Source organism: Ranitomeya variabilis, chromosome 1, assembly GCF_051348905.1.
Source record: "Ranitomeya variabilis isolate aRanVar5 chromosome 1, aRanVar5.hap1, whole genome shotgun sequence".
NCBI lineage: Eukaryota > Metazoa > Chordata > Amphibia > Anura > Dendrobatidae > Ranitomeya > Ranitomeya variabilis.
The window spans coordinates 763,434,021-763,459,308 of NC_135232.1; the positions used below are offsets into that span (position 1 = coordinate 763,434,021).

The following is a 25,288-nucleotide window of genomic DNA, read 5'->3' on the forward strand; positions in this document are numbered from 1 at the left end:
CAAAGCCCCCAAACACTAATGTGAACCCGGCCTTAGTTACTTCTTTATTAGCTGCAGCATTTCAGAAAAGAAAAACATAGTTTGAAAAGTTATTTGGGGACTCAGCGCCTCAGTTGATCTGTCCGAGGCAGGTTTCTGGCAGCTTCTCCCTGACCTGCTCTCCTAGACTCACAGAGCTCTCCCAATGTGTGTAGATAGCAAGAGACCTGTCAGTGTAGGGTAGCAGGATGAGAAGCTGCGGTACACTTGGCTCGGACTAGTCAGAGATGCACAATTCCCACCAGCTTTTCAAAGCATGTTTTCTCAGAAATGGGGCAGTGTTTCAGAAGAGAACGTTTATGGCTGCAATAGCGCAGCTGGTCTCATTCCTTCAGCCTCTAGTTTAGGCAACAGGAATCACTTTACAGGTTCCCTTTACAAGAAATCCCACACAGAGAGGAAAGTCGCCAAACACAATGTTTCTGGGGAGGCAGGATGACTATCTGATGTATATGGGGCCCTTCCAACTCTTCCCCAACAGTTATTGTCAGGAAGAGAAAAGGATGAGACAAGTTTGAAATTTGAAAGCCATTTGACAACAGAAATTTTAAAAGGAAAAATAAAAAATCCTTGATTCTGAGATAACCTGTCAAAATTGCTAAAAGTCTATTCTAAACACATCACTAGGAGATTTCAATGGCAAGTATCGGCCATTCCCTCTGTGTTGCTCTTCGACAACATACAATCTGGCTTCCGCCCAAACCATTCCACTGAAACTACGCTGACCAAAATTACTAATGACCTACTTACAGCTAAAGCTAACAGACAATTCTCTATACTCCTCCTTCTAGACGTGTCCTCTGCCTTCAACACAGTTGGCAACTGCATCCTACTACACATCTTCTCTTCTTGGATCTCCTCATACCTTTCCAACTGCACATTTAGCATCTCTCACACTATCCCCTCATCCCGACCCCTCTGTTGGAGTCCCTTAAGGCTCTGTCTTAGGACCCCTACTCTTCTCCATGTATACCCTTCGCCTGGGTCAACTTAACCCCTTTGAGACGAAGCCTGTTTTCACCTCAACGACCAGGCCAATTTTTACAATTATGACCACTGTCACTTTATGAGGTCATAACTCTGGAACGCTTCAACGGATCCCGGTGATTCTGAGACTGTTTTCTCGTGACATATTGTACTTTATGATAGTGTTAAAATTTCTTCGTTATGACTTGCGTTTATTTGTGAAAAAAATGGAAATTTGCCGAAAATTTCACAGTTTTCAAATTTTTTATTTTCATGCCCTTAAATCAGAGAGACATATTGCACAAAATAGTTAATAAATAACATTTCACACATGTCTACCTTACATCAGCACAATGGAAACAATATATTTTTGTTTGGAAGTTATAAGGGTTAAAAGTTGACCAGCAATTTCTTATTTTTACAACAAAATTTGCAAAACCATTTTTTTTTTTTTCAGGAACCACCTCAGATTTGAAGTGACTTTGAGGGGCCTATGACTAAAAATACCCCAAAGTGACACCATTCTAAAAACTGCACCCCTCAAGGTACTCAAAACCACATTCAAGAAGTTTATTAACCCTCCAGGTGCTTCACAGGAATTTTTGGAATGTGGAAGGAGAAAAAATAATTTACTTTCACAAATTTTTTTTTTTTTTTTTTTTTACTTTTGCAAGGGTAACAGAAGAAAATGGACCATACATTTTGTTGTGCAATTTCTCCTGAGCATGGTGATACCCCATATGTGGGGGAAATCTACTGTTTGGGCGTGCGGCAGGGCTTGGAAGGGAATGAGCGCCATTTAACTTTTTGAATGCAAAATTTGATGGAATAATTCACGGAAACTATGTCGTGTTTGAAGAGCCCCTGAAGTATATAACGTAAAAAAATTAAAAAAAACCCCAAAAAACAACATTTTTTTTCCCACAAAAATCCTTTTTAGCTACAAAATTTTGTACTTTCACAAGGGGAAAAGTACAAAATGGACCCCAAAGTTTGTTGTGCAAATTTCTCCCGAGTTCACCGATACCCCATATGTGGTCGAAAACTACTTTTGAGGCACAGTGCAAAGCTCAGAAGGGAAGTAGCACCATATTACAGTGCAGATGTAACCCCCATAAGGGACCTCATTTTGGAAATTATACCCCTTTGGGAATTTATCTACAGATGTAGTGACGATTTTGACTCCATGGGTGTTTTCCAGAAACAGGCAGCAGTGGATGTTGCTGAGTGAAAATTGCAAACTGCTGCTGTACTGATCAGTATGTTGCATTCACCAGTACATTATGCCCAGCTCATGCTTCTGGAGACACACACCTGTAATTTAGGTGTGCTCTCATCACTACAGAAATGCCAAACATGTGGGAGCTAAATGTTGTTTAGGCACACTGTGGCTCAGTAGGGAGGGGGGTATTTGGATTTGGGAGCGGAGAATTTGCTGAATTTCTTTTGGTGGGTGAGGAGCCATTTTGCTTTTCCAGAGCCTTTGTACTAGCAGTAACATGGATGCCTCCTATATTTCCATTAACAGATGACAGATCTGAGTGGGGACTTGCTTTTTTTGTGGATTGAGTTGAAGCTTTTATTGGCAACATTTTATATAACGTTTGGGATCACAGTTATCCGGTGGTCTAAGCGGACTACTCACTTTGCGGTTTCCATCAAAATCTCTGGAGTGACTTGATTCAGATGAAACCCCCGATGGATCCATTCACTATAATGAGGCAGCAGAGTTACTCTGGACTCCATCTGGCCTCTGTTCTGCAGTTTACTTTTTTTCAGAAGTGCACAAAACTGTTGCCGATGGCACTTTTATGCAATCCTAAAAAGACAGACACCGCCGGATCACAGGTCAGACGGCGTCCACAGTGCCTCCATCTGCTTCATTATAGAGAGTCTTCCGCCAGAGGTTCTGTCCGAATCACGTATTCCAGAGATTTACACAGAAACCCCGATGTAAGCGCAGAATAAATGTGCACAAAGCTAAGGTTGCTTTCACACATCAGTTTTTTGCTGTCACGCACAATTACGTGAATTTTGAAAAAAACAGATCTGGCAAAAATTGCTGCCGGATCAGTTTTTTTTCTCATAGACTTGTATTAGCGATGGATGGCCTCACGTTTCATCTGTTTTTCACCGGATCCATCGTCGTCCGTCATTTGCTAAAATGGAACCCTATGGCGCCGGATCCATCAAATGATGGAATCCAGCGACGGATTCAGTTTTTTGTTTTTTTAAACTAAGCGTGCATTCTCTCTCCCCCGACCGGATAAGCTAGTCGGATCCAGTAAAAAAAAACGGATCCGTCGCATCAGTTTTTCATGATTTGCGACGGATCCGTTTTTTCAAAATTTGCCGGATTGAGCCCGACAGCAAAAAACTGATGTGTGAAAGTGATCTTTGGGAGAATGAAAAAAAAATCTACAGCATGTGAAGAATTGGATTTATTTTTTATGCCTTTCCTCGTGCAGTGTAAGTGATTAGGTGACTTTATTCTTAGGGTCAGTGCGATTATAGCAATACCAGATTTATATCGGCTTTTTACGTTTGGCTGCTGTCACACACACACTAAAAGACGCTTTTTATTGCAAAACTTGTTCTCGAATCACTATATTTTGAGAGCTATAATTTTTTTCATATTTCAGCCGACAGTCATGCGAGGGCTTGTTTTTTGAAGGACAAGCTGGTGTTTTTATTGGTACCATTTTCGGGCACATGACGACATTTTTTGGTCGCTTTCTATTCTGATTTTTGGGAGACAGAACAATTTAGGATTTTAATACAGCTCCGCATGTGCTAAAATTGATAAGGCAGCTTTATTCTACGGGTCAGTGATTACAGCGATACCTCATTTACAGTGGGTACGGAAAGTATTCAGGCCCCTTTAAATTTTTCACTCTGTTTCCTAGCAGCCATTTGGTAAATTCAAAAAAGTTCATTTTTTTCTCATTAATGTACACTCTGCACCCCATCTTGACTGGAAAAAAAAAACAACACAGAAATTTATTAAAAAAGAAAGACAGAAATATCACATGGTCATAAGTATTTAGACTCTTTGCTCAGTATTGAGTAGAAGCACCCTTTTGAGCTAATACAGCCATGAGTCTTCTTGGGAATGATGAAACAAGTTTTTCACACCTGGATTTGGGGATCCTCTCCCATTCTTCCTTGTGGATCCTCTCCAGTTCCATCAAGTTGGATGGTGAATGTTGGTGGACAGCCATTTTCAGGTCTCTCTAGAGATGCTCAATTGGGCTTAGGTCAGGGCTCTGGATGGGCCAGTCAAGAATGGTCACAGTTGTTCTGAAGCCACTCCTTTGTTACTTTAGCTGTGTGCTTAGGATCATTGTCTTGTTGGAAGGTGAACCGTCGGCCAAGTCTGAGGTCCAGAGCACTCTGGAAGAGGTTTTCATCCAGGATATCTCTGTACTTGGCCGCATTCATGTTTCTTTCAATGACAACCAGTCATCCTGTCCCTGCAGCTGAAAACCACCATAGCATGATGCTGCCACCACCATGTTTCACTGTTGGGATTGTATTGAACAGGTGATGAGCAGTGCCTGGTTTTCTCCACACATACGGCGTAGAATTATCACCAAAAAGGTCTATCTTCATCTCATCAGGCCGAATAATCTTATTTCTCATAGTCTGGGAGTCGTTCATGTATTTTTCAGCAAACTCTATGTGGGCTTTCGTATGTCTTGCACTGAGGAGAGGCTTCCGCTGGGCCACTCTGCCATAAAGGCCTGACTGGTGGAGGGCTGCAGTGATAGTTGACTTTGTGGAACTTTCTCCCATCTCCCCATTGCATCTCTGGAGCTCAGCCACAGTGAGCTTGGGGTTCTTCTTTACCTCTCTCACCAAGGCTCTTCTCCCCCGATTGCTCAGTTTGGCTGGATGGCCAGGTCTAGGAAGACTTCTTCCACTTAAGGATTATGGAGACCACTGTGCTCTTAGGAACCTTGAGTACTGCAGAAATTATGTTGTAACCTTGGCCAGATCTGTGCCTTGCCACAATTCTGTCTCTGAGCTCCTTGGCCAGTTCCTTTGACCTCATGATTCTCATTTAGTCTGACATGCACTGTGAGCTGTGAGGTCTTATATAGACAGGTGTGTGCTTTTCCAAATCAAGTCCTATCAGTTTAAATAAACAAAGCTGGACTCCAATAAAGGAGTAGAAACATCTCAAGGAGGATCACAAGGAAATGAACAGCATGTGACTTAAATATGAGTGTCTGAGCAAAGGGTCTGAATACTTATAACCATGTGATATTTCAGTTTTTCTTTTTCATTAAGTTTACAAAAATTTCTATATTTATTTTCATTTAAGATGGGGTGCAGAGTGTACATTAATGAGAATTTTTTTTTGTTTTTTATTTACCAAATGGCTGCAATGAAACAAAGAGTGAACAATTTAAAAGGGTCTGAATACTTATTGTACCCACAGTATAGCTTTATGTTTTGGAGCTTTTACACAATAAAAACTATTTTATAGAAAAAAATAATTAGTTTTGCAAAGCTTTATTCTGAGCTGTAACTTTCTTATTTTTCTGCTCATGGAGCTGTATTTTCTTTACATTCATATTTTTGATCGCGTTTTATTGCACTTTTTGTTCGGCGGTATAATGATAAAGCATTGTTTTTTGCCTCTTTTTTTACGGTGTTCACTGAAGGGGTTAACTGCTGGGACAGTTTTATAGAGCGGGTCACTACAGACGTGGCGATACCAAATACCGAGTGGGCATTGCTGCGGGGTGTCAGCTGTCACATACAGCTGACACCAGCATGCGATCCCCACGGCACTCAGCGTGAGGCTGCGGTGATTGCGGCACCATAATAGTACCGCTCTGGGCACAAATGCAGCATTACTAGTACACCGTATATCACGAAGGGGTTAAAGTTCCATGTGTCCCAGCACCATCTGTCTGCTGAGGACACTCAGATCTCTTTCTGGTCCAAACATCAACTCTCTGCTGTCCAAAGTCTCGGAAGGTATCAGCCACATCCTCCTCCTCTCGCTTCCTCAAGCTCAATGTGGACAAATCTTAACTCATTATCCTTCCTCCATCTCACGGTCCTTCCCTACCTTATCTCTCTGTCACAAAATGTGTGTGCATGCCCTAATCATCTCCCAGCTTGACTACTGCAACATCCTCCTATGTGGCCTACCTGCAAGCACTCTCACACCTCTTCAGTCCGTCCTTCAGGGCTCATATTCACCTGCGAGAAACTCGGATGAGTCTCGCACTTCAATACCCAGTGCTGCTGCCTGCACTCAGGAGCGGCGCGTACGGCTGCATGTATTCCTATGCAGCCGCATGCTCCGATCTGAGTGCCGGGTATTAACATGTGAGACTGGCGAGTATGACCCCTAACTCTGCTGCCTGACCAGTTCACCTCTCTCCTTGCTACTAGCGATGAGCGAATATACTCGTTACTCGAGATTTCTCGAGCATGCTCGGGTGTCCTCCGAGTATTTTTTTAGTGCTCGGAAATTTAGTTTTTATTGCCGCAGCTGAATGTTTTACATCTGTTAGCCAGCATAAGTACATGTGGGGGTTGCCTGGTTGCTAGGGAATCCCCACATCTGTTTATGCTGGCTAACAGATGTAAAACATTCAGCAGCGGCAATAAAAACTAAATTTCCGAGCACTAAAAAATACTCGGAGGACACCCGAGCGTGCTCGAGAAATCTCGAGTAACGAGTATATTCGCTCATCACTACTTGCTACTCGTCCGCTTCCCCCTTTGCAAATCCCATTCACTGGCTCCCATTACCCAGTATATCCAGTTGAAACTACTAACACTGACCATTCAACAAAGACATCTAACCTTTCTCCTCCGTACATCTCTGAGCTAATTTTCTGTTATCTTCCCAAGACCTCCTCCTCTCCTCCACACTTATTCATTCCAATCGCCTCTAAGACTTCTCCTGAATATCCCCCATCCTCTGGAGTTCTGTGCCTCAATACGTCCATTTATCCACCGCATTCGGATCCTTCAGAGAGAAAACCGACCCAGATAACCCACTTCAAGAAAGATTACAACCTACAATGCCCACACTGCCACCTCACCACCGGAGCTACTGCAACCCCCAACCTACTGTCTGCTTCCCCACCATCCTGTAGAATGTAAGCCCGCAAGGGCAGGGTCCTCGCCCCTCTGTACCAGTCTGCCATGGTGAGTTTGTTTACTCTAAGTGATATTTGTATCTTGTATGCAACCCCTTCTCATGTACAGCACCATGGAATCAATGGTGCTATATAAATAATATAGCACAGAATATCAGATCATTGACGGCAGTTATGATATTCTTATTTTGCTTACTCTTTTCTCCTGCATCTTTTCAAATGCAATCTGTGCTGGTGTTCTTTTATCTAAAGCAGGCTTCTTCTTCTCATCTTCATTTTTCTTGTTGGTCATCATCTGTTCTATCATCTTACCCTTCGCTTTATCCTTCTTCTTCTTCCTAGAACACAAAATGTCCCATTATCAAAAATTTTAAAAAAGGAAATTAAGAAAAAAAAAATCATCATGAATGACAGTAAAATATACATAGAACTAGAAGAGAAGGATAAATAATGGCTGCAGCGGCTACATACTACATAAGGGGTGGTCCAATGTCAGACAGGGATGCCTACGGCCCATAGGTAGAATTGACTCTAGGGACCCACACAACAGCTATATGGAAATACTTGTTATTCCCATTATAGCGGAGTGCTGAGTGTAAATTACAGAAGGCTCGTGCACATCTACTGTGCCCACACCGTAACCGTGATGCACAATTACAGTGGGGTTATTCGGTGAAAACAATTTATCACCATGAGAATCCACTCCATTCATCCCCTAGGACTCAGGGAATGAATAAAGTGTCAAGGTGAAAAAGATATATCTTTATAAATTATTTGTACTGTTATGTGAAACAATAAGTTTTCCCCATGCTTGCAGATGCTAATGTAACTGTATTTAAAATGGCTGCCAGTATTCACCTTTGCCCTACTTTTCGTCTCTGAGGAAAGAAGTATCATTTCTTCTGAAATTGAAACTTCAGGAATGTGAAGAAAGGAGGATTCACCAGAAGACATCAGGACAAATCAGAAGGCTGAATACTAGATATGTACTGCTTAAACCCCGCCTATTGCATTCCTTTTTCTAAAACGATATAGTACTGCGTATCCGGAAATAAAGTCAGTTGCTGTGATCGTTGCCGATACTTGTAGACGCACGAGCATGCACTGAGATTGAACCAGCCCTTTGTCTGACTCATTCTTACCCGGTACCACATGCTCTGCTCATACTCTAATTTGGGATGACTGGTGAATGAGGGTTATTGTCGTGACGACCCCGACAATTAGGCGCAGCCAACGTGGGGCGTGGCCAGCGATCCGAGACCCCCTGGACCCATTCCTGGGTGTCCGTGGACGACACCCGTAGTGGCTGACCTCGAGGACTGATCAACCTCCAAACACGGTAAGTGGAGATCATATACTTTGTATGTGTCACACCTGCTAGTGTCTCAGCCGTTATTGGTTTGTCTGTGGTCTCCTTGGATCTGAGGGGTGACCGGTCGAGTGGTGAGACCGAGCGCGATCCCGTGCCACGCTCTGAACCAGCAACTGAGAGACGTCGCATCCTGCGCGTCCTCGTGTACACCATACCTCCTCCACCGGTCATTGTACTCCATTCAACCACCCTACCCGTGACTATTGTCTAGTAGTGAAGTGGAGTGAAAGATTGAGCAAGTTGTAGATTGCGGGGCGGCTTAGAGAAAGGGATAGGAGACGCAGCCTCTGTGATATTGTACTAACAGGTAATTAAGACGTCCCAAGAGGGGAACCACCAGAAATTTTGTACTAACAGGTAATTAAGACGTCCCAAGGGGGGGACCACCAGAATTTCAGTGGAGGGGTCTCACAAGGAGACCGCCTCCCAACGGTTTAGAATATTGTGACAGGATAGTCTGTTAATCACTGTTGTTCAGGTTAGGGACAGGAAACATTGAGCGCGAGGCTCTTTTCCTAGTAGGTTGAACGCGAGGTTCCGTGCTATAGGACACAGTGTTGATATTGCTGTCAGCGATCCTGAGCTGCAGCAGGGCGCAGTATTCTGTGAAAAGATGCTGCGTCTCTTAACCCCTTCATGACCCAGCCTATTTTGGCTTTAATGACCTTGCCGTTTTTTTCAATTCTGACCAGTGTCCCTTTATGAGGTAATAACTCAGGAACGCTTCAACGGATCCTAGCGATTCTGAGATTGTTTTTTCGTGACATATTGGGCTTCATGTTAGTGGTAAATTTAGGTCGATAATTTCTGAGTTTATTTGTGAAAAAAACGGAAATTTGGCGAAAATTTTGAAAATTTCGCAATTTTCACATTTTGAATTTTTATTCTGTTAAACCAGAGAGTTATGTGACACAAAATAGTTAATAAATAACATTTCCCACATGTCTACTTTACATCAGCACAATTTTGGAAACACATTTTTTTTTTTGCTAGGAAGTTATAAGGGTTAAAATTTGACCAGTGATTTCTCATTTTTACAACAAAATTTACAAAACCATTTTTTTTAGGGACCACCTCACATTTGAAGTCATTTTGAGGGTTCTATATGGCTGAAAATACCCAAAAGTGACACCATTCTAAAAACTGCACCCCTCAAGGTGCTCAAAACCACATTCAAGAAGTTTATTAACCCTTCAGGTGTTTCACAGCAGCAGAAGCAACATGGAAGGAAAAAATGAACATTTAACTTTTTAGTCACAAAAATGATCTTTTAGCAACAATTTTTTTACTTTCCCAAGGGTAAAAGGAGAAACTGGAACACGGACGTTGTTGTCCAATTTGTCCTGAGTACGCTGATACCTCATATGTGGGGGTAAACCACTGTTTGGGCGCACGGCAGGGCTCGGAAGGGAAGGAGCGCCATTTGACTTTTTGAATGAAAAATTGGCTCCAATCTTTAGCGGACACCATGTCGCGTTTGGAGAGCCCCCGTGTGCCTAAACATTGGAGTTTCCCCACAAGTGACCCCATTTTGGAAACTAGACCCCCCAAGGAACTTATCTAGAAGCATAGTGAGCACTTTAAACCCCCAGGTGCTTCACAAATTGATCCGCAAAAATGAAAAAGTACTTTTTTTTCACACAAAATTTCTTTTAGCCTCAATTCTTTCATTTTCACATGGGCAACAGGATAAAAATGGATCTTAAAATTTGTTGGGCAATTTCTCCTGAGTACGCCGATGCCTCATATGTGGGGGTAAACCACTGTTTGGGTGCACGGCAAGGCTCGGAAGGGAAGGAGCGCCATTTGACTTTTTGAATGGAAAATTAGCCCCAATCGTTAGCGGACACCATGTCGTGTTTGGAGAGCCCCTGTGTGCCTAAACATTGGAGCTCCCCCATAAATGACCCCATTTTGGAAACTAGACCTCCCAAGGAACTAATCTAGATGCGTGGTGAGCACTTTGAACCCCCAAGTGCTTCACAGAAGTTTATAACGCAGAGCCATGAAAAAAAAAAAAAATTTCTTTTCTCAAAAATGATTTTTTAGCCCACAATTTTTTATTTTCCCAAAGGTAGCAGGAGAAATTGGACCCCAAAAGTTGTTGTCCAGTTTGTCCTGAGTACGCTGATACCCCATATGTGGGGGTAAACCACTGTTTGGGCACAAGTCGGGGCTCGGAAGGGAGGTAGTGACGTTTTGAAATGCAGGCTTTGATGGAGTGGTCTGCGTGCGTCACATTCCATTTCCAGAGCCCCTGATGTGCCTAAACAGTAGAAACCCCCACAAGTGACCCCATTTTGGAAACTAGACCCCCAAGGAACTTATCTAGATGTATAGTGAGCACTTTGAACCCCCAAGTGCTTCACAGAAGTTTATAACGCAGAGCCGTGAAAATAAAAAATCATTTTTCATTCCTCTAAAATTATGTTTTAGCAAGCAATGTTTTATTTTCGCAAGGGTAACAGGAGAAATTGGACCCCAATAATTGTTGCCCAGTTTGTCCTGAGTATGATGGTACCCCATATGTGGGGGTAAACCACTGTTTGGGCACACGTCGGGGCTCGGAAGGGAGGGAGCACCATTTGACTTTTTGAACGCAAGATTGGCTGGAATCAATGGTGGCGCCACGTTGCGTTTGGAGACCCCTGATGTGCCTAAACAGTGGAAACCCCTCAATTCTAACTCCAACACTAACCCCAACACACCCCTAACCCTAATCCCAACCCTAACCCCAACACACCCCTAACCCTAATCCCAACTCTAGCCATAACCCTAATCACAACACACCCCTAACCACAACCCTAACCCTAATCCCAACCCTAACCCTAATCCCAACCCCAACTTTAACCCCAACACACCCCTAACCCTAACCATAACCCTAACCACAAGCCTATTCTTAATCCTATTTCCAACCCTAGCCCCTAATCATAATACTGTACACCTGTGGAAGTAACATGGTTTGCAAAAGCAGCACCACCACTAGGTCTTTGCATATCATTCCCTCTCTGAGAAAGCGCAGTAACCCAGTTATATGCTCCTGGCACCATTGGTGCATGACGCATGCCCAGACACATCTCTGCCACCCTGAGAATGTGCAGCAAGCCGGGTATATGCTCCCTTGCAGCACTGGTGCATGACACATGCCCAGACACATCTCTGCCACGCTGAGAATGTGCAGTAAGCCGGGTATATGCTCCCTTGCAGCACTGGTGCATGACGCATGCCCAGACAAATCTTTGCCTCCCTGAGAATGCACAGTAAGTCAGGTGTATGCTCCATGGCTTCATTGATGCATGATGCATGTCCAGACAGTGGTGAGGTAGGACACAGGCACCTGAGATGTTTGCAGAGTAGTTAGCAATGGCTGGCTGCATCACTGCTACCTCCCGGGGCATGTGCAGTGCGTACACCAGGCTTTCTGTGCATTTTCAGGGAGTAATAGATTTGCAGATAGACGGTAACACCAATCTTGCAGGTTATGTTACTGACACCCCAACGCACATTGTAACTTGATAGTGGAACGATTAGTCTGGGGAAAGAAAATGGCTCATTGACCAGTCTCTCACTGATATTCCTGCTAAATGAAAAAAAAAACAAAAAACAGTTTTATGAAAATTAAACTAAAGAAATACTGTTGGAAGCAGTATAAAGAGTGGGATAAAGACATCGGGCTGGTTTCTGGGACTTGGGGAAGCTAACAGGTTACGGCTTAAGGTACCTTCACACTAAACGACTTTGCAACGAGAACGACAATGATCCGTGACGTTGCAGCGTCCTGGATAGCGATATCGTTGTGTTTGACACGCAGCAGCGATCTAGATCCCGCTGTGATATCGCTGGTCGTTGCTGAAAGTCCAGAACTTTATTTGGTTGTCAGATCGGCGTGTATCGTCGTGTTTGACAGCAAAAGCAACGATGCCAGCAATGTTTTACAATGGTAACCAGGGTAAATATCGGGTTACTAAGCGCAGGGCCGCGCTTATTAACCCGATATTTACCCTGGTTACCATTGTAAAAGTAAAAAAAAAAAAACACTACATACTCACCCTCTGATGTCTGTCACGTCCCCCGGCGTCCGCGCTGCTGCTCAGAGCTTCCTGCACTGAATGTGTCAGTGCCGGCCGTAAAGCAAAGCACAGCAGTGACGTCACCGCTGTGCTTTAGGGCCGGCGCTTACACAGTGCAGGGAAGCTGACGGCGAGGGACGCGACAGACACGGCAATGTAAGTATGTAGTGTTTGGTGTTTTTTTACATTTACACTGGTAACCAGGGTAAACATCGGGTTACTAAGCGCGGCCCTGCGCTTAGTAACCCGATGTTTACCCTGGTTACCCGGGGACTTCGGCATCGTTGGTCGCTGGAGAGCTGTCTGTGTGACAGCTCTCCAGCGACGCTGCAGCGATCGGCATCGTTGTCGATATCGCTGCAGCATCGCTTAATGTGACGGTACCTTAATGGAAATTAACTAACCACCACTAACTTGTACTAAGCATACATAGTGTAGACAGGACAGACTGTGGCTGTGTTACCTACATATATACATGCATAGTGTACATGGGACAGACTGTGGGTGTGTAACACACATATATACATAACTGTCCCCCCACTATTCCCCTGCCTCTCCCCTCTGTCAATCCCTTCACTGGCTCCCCATTACCCAAAGACTCCAGTTCAAAACCCTAACCATGGCATACAAAGCCATCTACAACCTGTCTCCTCCATACATCTGTGACCTCGTCTCCCTGTACTTACCTACACGCAACCTCCGATCCTCATAAGATCTCCTTCTCTACTCCCCTCTTATCTCCTCTTCCCACAATCACATACTAGATTTCTCCTGTGCATCACCCCTACTCTGGAATTCTCTACCACAACATATCAGACTCTCACCTACCATGGAAACCTTCAAAAAGAACCTGAAGACCCACCTCTTCCGACAAGCTTTACAACCTGCAGTAACCACCGATCCACCAAACTGCTGCACGAACAGCTCTCCCCTCGCCCATTGTATCCTCACCCATCCCTTGTAGATTGTGAGGCCTTGCGGGCAGGGTCCTCTTTCCTACTGTACCAGTCATGACTTGTATCGTTTAAGGGTATTGTACTTGTTTTTAGTATGTATACCCCTCCTCAAATGTAAAGCGCCATGGAATAAATGGCACAATAATAATAATACTACTACTACACAGTGTACACAGGACAGACAGCGGCTGTGTAATACACATATTTATATATACAGTGTACACGGGACAGACTGCTGTGTAACACGTATATACACTGCTCAAAAAAATAAAGGGAACACTAAAATACCAGATCCTAGATATCACTGAATGAAATACCATATATACTTGAGTATAAGCTGATCCGAGTAAGCCGAGACCCCTAATTTTTTTTCACAAAAAAAACTGGGAAAACTGCAGCAGCAATTTAAAAAAAAAAAAAAAAAAAAAAAATGACACTGATGAGAGGTCGCTCGTCGCTGCCCGCTGCTCCTCAGCGTCCTATGCAGTAACTATTCAGGCAGAGGGCGGCGGGCACGCTAACACGTCATGGCGCCCTCTGACCTGAACGTCACAGATAGACGACGCAGAAGATGGAGCCCGGCGGTGGAACGAGGAGAGGTGAATATCGCGCAATGCCCCCGTTATACTCACCTGCTCCTGGCGCGGTCCCTGCACGTCCCTGCTTCTCCAAGTGCCGACAGCTTCTTCCAGCGTTGAGCAGTCACCGGTACCGCTCATTACAGTAATGAATATGTGGCTCCACCCCTATGGGAGTGAAGTCGCGTTCATATTCATTACTGTAATGAGCGGTACCACGTGACCGCTCAATACAGGAAGAAGCTGTCAGTGCCCGGAGAAGCAGGGATGTGCAGGGACCACGCCAGGAGCAGGTGAATATTATTAGACAGCTGCCGCACCTCCTCCCCTGCCGACCCCTGGGAATGACTCGAGTATAAGCCGAGAGGGGCAATTTCAGCCTAAAAAAATTTGGCTGAAATTCTCGGCTTATACTCAAGAATATACGGTATTTCAGTTGCAAGTCTTTATTCATTACATAGTGGAATGTGTTGAGAACAATAAAACCTAAAAATGATCAATGAAAGTCAAAATTAATATCCCATGGAGGTCTGTATTTGGAATGATACTCAAAAATCAAAGTGGAATATCAAATTACAGGCTGATCCAACTACAGTGGAAATGCCTCAAGACAAGTAAATGATGCTCAGTAGTGTGTGTGGCCTCCATGTGCCAGTATGACCTCCCTACAACACCTGGTCATGCTCCTGATGAGGCAGAAGATGGTCTCCTGGGGGGATCTCCTACCAGACCTGGACTAAAACATCCGCCAACTCCTGGACAGTCTGTGGTGCAACGTGACATTGGTGGATGGTGCGAGACATGATGTCCCAGATGTGGCCAGTCCATAGCTTCAATGCCTTCATCTTGCAGGAACTGCTGACACACTCCAGCCACATGAGGTCTGGCATTGTCCTGCATTAGGAGGAGCCCAGGGCCAACCGCACCAGTATATGGTCTCACAAGGGGTCTGAGGATCTCATCTCGGTACCTAATGGCAGTCAGGCTACCTCTGGCGAGCACATGGAGGGCTGTGTGGCCCTCTAAAGAAATGCCACCCCACACCATTACTGACCCACTGCAAACCGGTCATGCTGAAGGATGTTACAGGCAGCAGATCACTCTCCACTGTGTCTCCAGACTCTTTCACATCTGTCACATGTGCTCAGTGTGAACCTGCTTTCATCTGTGAAGACCACGGGGCGCCAGTGGCGAATTTGCCAATCCTGGTGTTCTGTGGCAAATGCCAATCATCCTGCATGGTGTTGGGGATGTGAGCAAAACTCCTATCTGTGAAAGTCGGGCACTCAGACCATCATCATGGAGTCAGTTTCTAACCATTTGTGCAGACACATGCACATTTGGAAAGCCTGTGGTGCAATGTGACGTTGGTGGATGGTGCGAGACATGATGTCCCAGATGTGTTCAATCGGATTCAGGTCTGGAGAACGGGCGGGCCAGTCCATAGCTTCAATGCCTTCATCTTGCAGGAACGTCTTACACACTCCAGCCACATGAGGTCTGGCATTGTCCTGCATTAGCAGGAACCCAGGGCCAACCGCACCAGCATATGGTCTTACAAGGGGTCTGAGGATCTCATTTCGGTACCTAATGGCAGTCAGGCTACTTCTGGCGAGCACATGGAGGGCTGTGCGGCCCTCCAAAGAAATGCCGCCCAACACCATTACTGACCCACTGCCAAACTGGTTATGCTGAAGGATGTTGCAGGCATCAGATCGCTCTCCACGGTGTCTCTAGGCTGTCACATATGCTCAGTGTGAACCTGCTTTCATTTGTGAAGAGCACCGGCGGGCGCCAGTGGTGAATTTGCCAATTCTGGTGTTCTGTGGCAAATGTCAAGGGTCCTGCACGGTGTTAGGCTGTGAGCACAACCCCCATCTGTGGACGTTGGGCACTCAGACCATTCTCATTGAGTTGGTTTCTAACCGTTTGTGAGGACAGATGCACATTTGTGTCCTGTTGGAGGTCATTTTGCAGGGCTCTGGCAGTGCTCCTCCTTGCACAAAGACTGAGATAGCGGTCCTGCTGCTGAGTTGTTGCACTCCTACTGCCCCCTCCACGTTTCCTGGTCTACTGGCCTGTCTCCTGGTAGCGCCTCCAGCCTCTGGACACTACACTGACAGACACAGCAAACCTTCTTAACACAGCTCGCATTGATGTGCCATCCTGGATGAGCTGCACTACCTGAGCCACCTGTGTGGGTTCCCTTTATTTTTTTGAGCAGTGTACATATAGTGTACACGGGACAGACGGTGGCTGTGTAACACACATATACAGTACAGACCAAAAGTTTGGACACACCTTCTCATTTAAAGATTTTTCTATATTTTCATGACTGTGAAAATTATAAATTCACACTGAAGGCATCAAAACTATGAATTAACACATCACATGTGGGAATTATATACTTAACCAAAAAGTGTGAAACAACTGAAAATATTTCTTATATTCTAGGTTCTTCAAAGTAGGCACCTTTTGCTTTGATGACTGCTTTGCACACTCTTGGCATTCTCTTGATGAGCTTCAAGAGGTAGTCACCGGAAATGGTTTTCACTTCACAGGTGTGCCCTGTCAGGTTTAATAAGTGGGATGTTGTGCCTTATAAATGGGGTTGGGACCATCAGTTGTGTTGAGCAGAAGTCTGGTGGATGCACAGCTGATAGTGCTACTGAATAGACTGTTAGAATTTGTGTTATGACAAGAAAAAAGCAGCTAAGTAAAGAAAAACGAGTGGCCATCATTACTTTAAGAAATTAAGGTCAGTCAGTTTGAAAAATTGGGAAAACTTTTAAAGTGTCCCCAAGTGCAGTTGCAAAAACCATCAAGCGCTATAAAGAAACTGGCTCACATGAGGACCGCCCCAGGAAAGGAAGACCAAGAGTCACCTCTGCTTCTGACGAAAAGTTTATCCATGTCACCAGCCTCAGATATCGCAGGTTAACAGCAGCTCAGATTAGAGACCAGGTCAATGCCACACAGAGTTTTAGCAGCAGACACATCTCTACAACAACTGTTAAGAGGAGACTTTGTGCAGCAGGCCTTCATGGTAAAATAGCTGCTAGGAAACCAATGATAAGGACAGGCAACAAGCAGAAGAGACTTGTTTGGGCTAAAGAACACAAGTAATGGACATTAGACCAGTGGAAATCTGTGCTTTGGTCTGATGAGTCCAAATTTGAGATCTTTGGTTCCAACTACCGTATCTTTGTGCGACGCAGAAAAGGTAAACGGATGGACTCTACATGCCTCGTTCCCACTGTGAAGCATGGAGGAGAGGTGTGATGGTGCTTTGCTGGTGACACTGTTGGGGATTTATTCAAAATTGAAGGCATACTGAACCAGCATGGGTACCACAGCATCTTGCAGCGGCATGCTATTCCATCCGGTTTGCGTTTAGTTGGACCATCATTTATTTTTCAACAGGGCAATGACCCCAAACACATCTCCAGGCTGTGTAAGGGCTATTTGACCAAGAAGTAGAGTGATGGGGTGCAACGCCAGATGACCTGACCTCCACAGTCACCAAACCTGAACCCAATCGAGATGGTTTGAGGTGAGCTGGACCACAGAGTGAAGGCAAAAGGGCCAACAAGTGCTAAGTATCTCTGGGAACTCCTTCAAGATTGTTGGAAGACCATTCCTGGTGACTACCTCTTGAAGCTCATCAATAGAATGCCAAGAGTGTGCAAAGCGGTCATCAAAGCAAAAGGTGGCTACTTTGAAGAAACTAGAATATAAGACATAACAAAAAAGTGTGAAACAACTGAAATTAAGTATATAATTCCACATGTGTTAATTCATAGTTTTGATGCCTTCAGTGTGAATGTACAATTTTCATAGTCATGAAAATACAGAAAAATCTTTAAATGAGAAGGTGTGTCCAAACTTTTGGTCTGTACTGTATACATACATACATACATACATAGTGTACACAGGACAGACGGCGGCTGTGTAACACACACACACACATATACATACATACACAGTGTACACGGGACAGATGGCGGCTGTGTAACACACATATATACAGTGGGGCAAAAAAGTATTTAGTCAGTCAGCAATAGTGCAAGTTCCACCACTTAAAAAGATGAGAGGCGTCTGTAATTTACATCATAGGTAGACCTCAACTATGGGAGACAAACTGAGACGAAAAAAATCCAGAAAATCACATTGTCTGTTTTTTTAACATTTTATTTGCATATTATGGTGGAAAATAAGTATTTGGTCAGAAACAAACAATCAAGATTTCTGGCTCTCACAGACCTGTAACTTCTTCTTTAAGAGTCTCCTCTTTCCTCCACTCATTACCTGTACTAATGGCACCTGTTTAAACTTGTTATCAGTATAAAAAGACACCTGTGCACACCCTCAAACAGTCTGACTCCAAACTCCACTATGGTGAAGACCAAAGAGCTGTCAAAGGACACCAGAAACAAAATTGTAGCCCTGCACCAGGCTGGGAAGACTGAATCAGCAATAGCCAACCAGCTTGGAGTGAAGAAATCAACAGTGGGAGCAATAATTAGAAAATGGAAGACATTCAAGACCACTGATAATCTCCCTCGATCTGGGGCTCCACGCAAAATCCCACCCCGTGGGGTCAGAATGATCACAAGAACGGTGAGCAAAAATCCCAGAACCACGCGGGGGGGACCTAGTGAATGAACTGCAGAGAGCTGGGACCAATGTAACAAGGCCTACCATAAGTAACACACTACGCCACCATGGACTCAGATCCTGGAGTGCCAGACGTGTCCCACTGCTTAAGCCAGTACATGTCCGGGCCCGTCTGAAGTTTGCTAGAGAGCATTTGGATGATCCAGAGGAGTTTTGGGAGAATGTCCTATGGTCTGATGAAACCAAACTGGAACTGTTTGGTAGAAACACAACTTGTCGTGTTTGGAGGAAAAAGAATACTGAGTTGCATCCATCAAACACGATACCTACTGTAAAGCATGGTGGTGGAAACATCATGCTTTGGGGCTGTTTCTCTGCAAAGGGGCCAGGACGACTGATCCGGGTACATGAAAGAATGAATGGGGCCATGTATCGTGAGATTTTGAGTGCAAACCTCCTTCCATCAGCAATTGCATTGAAGATGAAACGTGGCTGGGTCTTTCAACATGACAATGATCCAAAGCACACCACCAGGGCAACGAAGGAGTGGCTTCGTAAGAAGTATTTCAAGGTCCTGGAGTGGCCTAGCCAGTCTCCAGATCTCAACCCTATAGAAAACCATTGGAGGGAGTTGAAAGTCCGTGTTGCCATGCGAAAAGCCAAAAACATCACTGCTCTAGAGGAGATCTGCATGGAGGAATGGGCCAACATACCAACAACAGTGTGTGGCAACCTTGTGAAGACTTACAGAAAACGTTTGACCTCTGTCATTGCCAACAAAGGATATATTACAAAGTATTGAGATGAAATTTTGTTTCTGACCAAATACTTATTTTCCACCATAATATGCAAATAAAATGTTAAAAAAACAGACAATGTGATTTTCTGGATTTTTTTTTCTCAGTTTGTCTCCCATAGTTGAGGTCTACCTATGATGTAAATTACAGACACCTCTCATCTTTTTAAAGGGAACCTGTCACCACGTTTTTGGAAGATGGGATAAAAATAGCGTTAAATAGGGGCAGAGGTGGGCGTTACATTAGTGTGTTTGTTATGCGTTTATTACCCACCTAAGTTGCCGAAATACCTTTGCAAAGTCTCCGTTTTCGCCTGTCAATCAGGCTGGTCTGGTCAAAAGGGCGTGTTGTCTTCTCCCAGATGTTGCGTAGTTTTCCGTTGGTGGCGTAGTGGTGTGCGCATGCCCAAGGTCCCGAATCCTCTGCCAGGGAATTTAAAAGAGCGCGCTGTTCGTTATTTCATTGGTGATCGGTGGGCGCGGCCATCTTCCTTTGGCCGCGCGTGCGCAGAAGCGGCGCTCTGCTGGCCGCGGCTTCAGGAAAATGGCCGCCGCGATATCCATCTGCGCACGCGCGGCATCCCGCGGCCATTTTCCTGAAGCCGCGGCCAGCAGAGCGCCGCTTCTGCGCACGCGCGGCCAAAGGAAGATGGCCACGCCCACCGATCACCAATGAAATAACGAACAGCGCGCTCTTTTAAATCCCCTGGCAGAGGATTCGGGACCTTGGGCATGCGCACACCACTACGCCACCAACAGAAAACTACGCAAAATCTGGGGGAAGACAACACGCCCTTTTGACCAGACCAGCCTGATTGACAGGCGAAAACGGAGACTTTGCAAAGGTATTTCGGCAACTTAGGTGGGTAATAAACGCATAACAAACACACTAATGTAACGCCCACCTCTGCCCCTATTTAACGCTATTTTTATCCCATCTTCCAAAAACGTGGTGACAGGTTCCCTTTAAGTGGTGGAACTTGCACTATTGCTGACTGACTAAATACTTTTTTGCCCCACTGTACATACAGTATACACGGGACAGACGGCGGGTGTGTAACACACATATACACAGTGTACACGGGACAGACGGCGGCTGTGTAAGACCCATACAGTATATACACAGTGCACACGGGACAGACGGCGGCTGTGTAAGACACATGCAGTACATACATACATACAGTGTACACGGGACAGACGGCGGCTGTGTAAGACACATACAGTATATACATACAGTGTACACGGGACAGACGGCGGCTGTGTAAGACACATACAGTATATACACAGTGCACACGGGACAGACGGCGGCTGTGTAAGACACATACAGTACATACATACATACAGTGTACACGGGACAGACGGCGGCTGTGTAAGACACATACAGTATATACATACAGTGCACACGGGACAGACGGCGGCTGTGTAAGACACATACAGTATATACATACAGTGCACACGGGACAGACGGCGGCTGTGTAAGACACATACAGTATATGCACACAGTGTACACGGGACAGACGGCGGGTGTGTAAGACCCAAACAGTATATACACAGTGTACACGGGACAGACGGCGGCTGTGTAAGACCCATACAGTATATACACACAGTGTACACGGGACAGACGGCGGCTGTGTAAGACACATACAGTATATACGTACAGTGTACACGGGACAGACGGCGGCTGTGTAAGACACATACAGTATATACATACAGTGTACACGGGACAGACGGCGGCTGTGTAAGACACATACAGTATATACATACAGTGTACACGGAACAGACGGCGGCTGTGTAAGACACATACAGTATATACACACAGTGTACACGGGACAGACGGCGGCTGTGTAAGACACATACAGTATACATACAGTGTACACGGGACAGACGGCGGCTGTGTAAGACACATTACAGTATATACACACAGTGCACACGGGACAGACGGCGGCTGTGTAAGACACATACAGTATATACATACAGTGCACACGGGACAGACGGCGGGTGTGTAAGACACATACTGTATATACATACAGTGTACACGGGACAGACGGAGGCTGTGTAAGACACATACAGTATATACACACACAGTGTACACGGGACAGACGGCAGCTGTGTAAGACACATACAGTATATACACAGTGCACACGGGACAGACGGCGGCTGTGTAAGACACATACAGTATATACACAGTGCACACGGGACAGACGGCGGCTGTGTAAGACACATACAGTATATACACAGTGCACACGGGACAGACGGCGGCTGTGTAAGACACATACAGTATATACACAGTGCACACGGGACAGACGGCGGCTGTGTAAGACACATACAGTACATACATACAGTGTACACGGGACAGACGGCGGCTGTGTAAGACACATACAGTACATACATACAGTGTACACGGGACAGACGGCGGCTGTGTAAGACACATACAGTACATACATACAGTGCACACGGGACACACGGCGGCTGTGTAAGACACATACAGTACATACATACAGTGCACACGGGACAGACGGCGGCTGTGTAAGACACATACAGTATATACACACAGTGTACACGGGACAGACGGCGGCTGTGTAAGACACATACAGTATATACACACAGTGCACACGGGACAGACGGCGGCTGTGTAAGACACATACAGTATATACATACAGTGTACACGGGACAGACGGCGGCTGTGTAAGACACATACAGTACATACACACAGTGCACACGGGACAGACGGCGGCTGTGTAAGACACATACAGTATATACATACAGTGTACACGGGACAGACGGCGGCTGTGTAAGACACATACAGTATATACATACAGTGCACACGGGACAGACGGCGGCTGTGTAAGACGCATACAGTATATACACACAGTGCACACGGGACGACGCATACAGTATATACACACAGTGCACACGGGACAGACGGCGGCTGTGTAAGACACATACAGTACATACATACAGTGTATACGGGACAGACGGCGGCTGTGTAAGACACATACAGTATATACATACAGTGTATACGGGACAGACGGCGGCTGTGTAAGACACATACAGTACATACATACAGTGCACACGGGACAGACGGCAGCTGTGTAAGACGCATACAGTATATACACACAGTGCACACGGGACAGACGGCGGCTGTGTAAGACACATACAGTATATACACACAGTGTACACGGGACAGACGGCGGCTGTGTAAGACACATACAGTATATACACACAGTGCACACGGGACAGACGGCGGCTGTGTAAGACACATACAGTATATACATACAGTGTACACGGGACAGACGGCGGCTGTGTAAGACACATACAGTACATACACACAGTGCACACGGGACAGACGGCGGCTGTGTAAGACACATACAGTATATACATACAGTGTACACGGGACAGACGGCGGCTGTGTAAGACACATACAGTATATACATACAGTGCACACGGGACAGACGGCGGCTGTGTAAGACGCATACAGTATATACACACAGTGCACACGGGACGACGCATACAGTATATACACACAGTGCACACGGGACAGACGGCGGCTGTGTAAGACACATACAGTACATACATACAGTGTATACGGGACAGACGGCGGCTGTGTAAGACACATACAGTATATACATACAGTGTATACGGGACAGACGGCGGCTGTGTAAGACACATACAGTACATACATACAGTGCACACGGGACAGACGGCGGCTGTGTAAGACGCATACAGTACATACACACAGTGTACACGGGACAGACGGCGGCTGTGTAAGACGCATACAGTACATACATACAGTGTACACGGGACAGACGGCGGCTGTGTAAGACACAGTACATACATACAGTGTACACGGGACAGACGGCGGCTGTGTAAGACGCATACAGTACATACATACAGTGTACACGGGACAGACGGCGGCTGTGTAAGACACATACAGTACATACATACAGTGTATACGGGACAGACGGCGGCTGTGTAAGACACATACAGTATATACATACAGTGTATACGGGACAGACGGCGGCTGTGTAAGACACATACAGTACATACATACAGTGTACACGGGACAGACGGCGGCTGTGTAAGACACAGTACATACATACAGTGTACACGGGACAGACGGCGGCTGTGTAAGACACATACAGTACATACATACAGTGCACACGGGACAGACGGCGGCTGTGTAAGACGCATACAGTACATACACACAGTGTACACGGGACAGACGGCGGCTGTGTAAGACGCATACAGTACATACATACAGTGTACACGGGACAGACGGCGGCTGTGTAAGACACAGTACATACATACAGTGTACACGGGACAGACGGCGGCTGTGTAAGACGCATACAGTACATACATACAGTGTACACGGGACAGACGGCGGCTGTGTAAGACACATACAGTACATACATACAGTGTATACGGGACAGACGGCGGCTGTGTAAGACACATACAGTATATACATACAGTGTATACGGGACAGACGGCGGCTGTGTAAGACACATACAGTACATACATACAGTGCACACGGGACAGACGGCGGCTGTGTAAGACACATACAGTATATACACACAGTGCACACGGGACAGACGGCGGCTGTGTAAGACACATACAGTATATACATACAGTGTACACGGGACAGACGGCGGCTGTGTAAGACGCATACAGTATATACATACAGTGCACACGGGACAGACGGCGGCTGTGTAAGACACATACAGTACATACACACAGTGCACACGGGACAGACGGCGGCTGTGTAAGACACATACAGTATATACACACACAGTGTACACGGGACAGACGGCGGCTGTGTAAGACACATACAGTACATACACACAGTGCACACGGGACAGACGGCGGCTGTGTAAGACACATACAGTATATACACACAGTGCACACGGGACAGACGGCGGCTGTGTAAGACACATACAGTATATACATACAGTGTACACGGGACAGACGGCGGCTGTGTAAGACGCATACAGTATATACATACAGTGCACACGGGACAGACGGCGGCTGTGTAAGACACATACAGTATATACACACAGTGCACACGGGACAGACGGCGGCTGTGTAACGTGCACGAATGTTACCTTATTTCTATATGCATACACCCATGTCACTACCTCAGCTGCTCCTCTCAGTTCCTCACCTGTGTCCTCTCACTTCTTTTTACATTTTTTCTGTTAGCAATAAAACTGTACCCTACAACTGAGGTCTCTATTTCTATAGATTAGTAAGACTTCTGGACTAAAAATGACTTATTGCCGAGTATTAGTTGTGAGGGAGAGGAAATAACATCTCAGGCTGGGGTCACCATCACTGTACCCAGCCAGGTATAGACCCTGTAGGCGCCTGCACTCACTTCTTCCCCGCGCTGAGCTCCCCGATGCCTTTGAGCCGCAGGGTCCCTTTCTGGGCGCTCTCGTACTCCGCCATGTTGACTCCTCCCGGGCACCGTAGGGTAGATGCTACAATGGATCGGCTGCTGTACGTATAACGTCATTTGGTCACGTGCCTCTGTGGTCACGTGGCCGCTTGGAGGCGCCGTGTACTGGTTTCTTCCAGGAAGTAATGCTGGCTTCCTCGGACAGTTGTTGCCAAGCACCTGTTGGATGAGACGCTGCGGGTGGAGAGGGGCAGCGTCTCCAGGGGAGGATGTTGGGGGATTTGGGAGGTGCATGGGGGGCTTTCTGGTGAAATGAGGGTGTATCGTGGAATGTGGGGGTCTATAATGAGGCTAGGAGAAATTTGAGGGCT

General features: G+C 45.7%; 1 protein-coding gene across 2 annotated transcripts in view; it reads right to left on the reverse strand.

The window, feature by feature from the left end:
- The window catches only part of FAM32A (family with sequence similarity 32 member A), a 46,747-nt gene extending 21,705 nt beyond the window's left edge, over positions 1 to 25,042 (reverse strand). For both annotated transcript variants that reach the window (XM_077271804.1, XM_077271797.1), the window contains exons 1-2: positions 24,894 to 25,042; positions 7,330 to 7,471 (exon numbers count right to left, since the gene is read on the reverse strand). In XM_077271804.1, the coding sequence (XP_077127919.1) occupies positions 7,330 to 7,471; positions 24,894 to 24,967 (216 nt within the window). In that variant the 5' untranslated portion in view covers positions 24,968 to 25,042. The remainder of the gene's footprint in view (positions 1 to 7,329; positions 7,472 to 24,893) is intronic.
- Between the last annotated feature and the right edge of the window lie 246 nt (positions 25,043 to 25,288).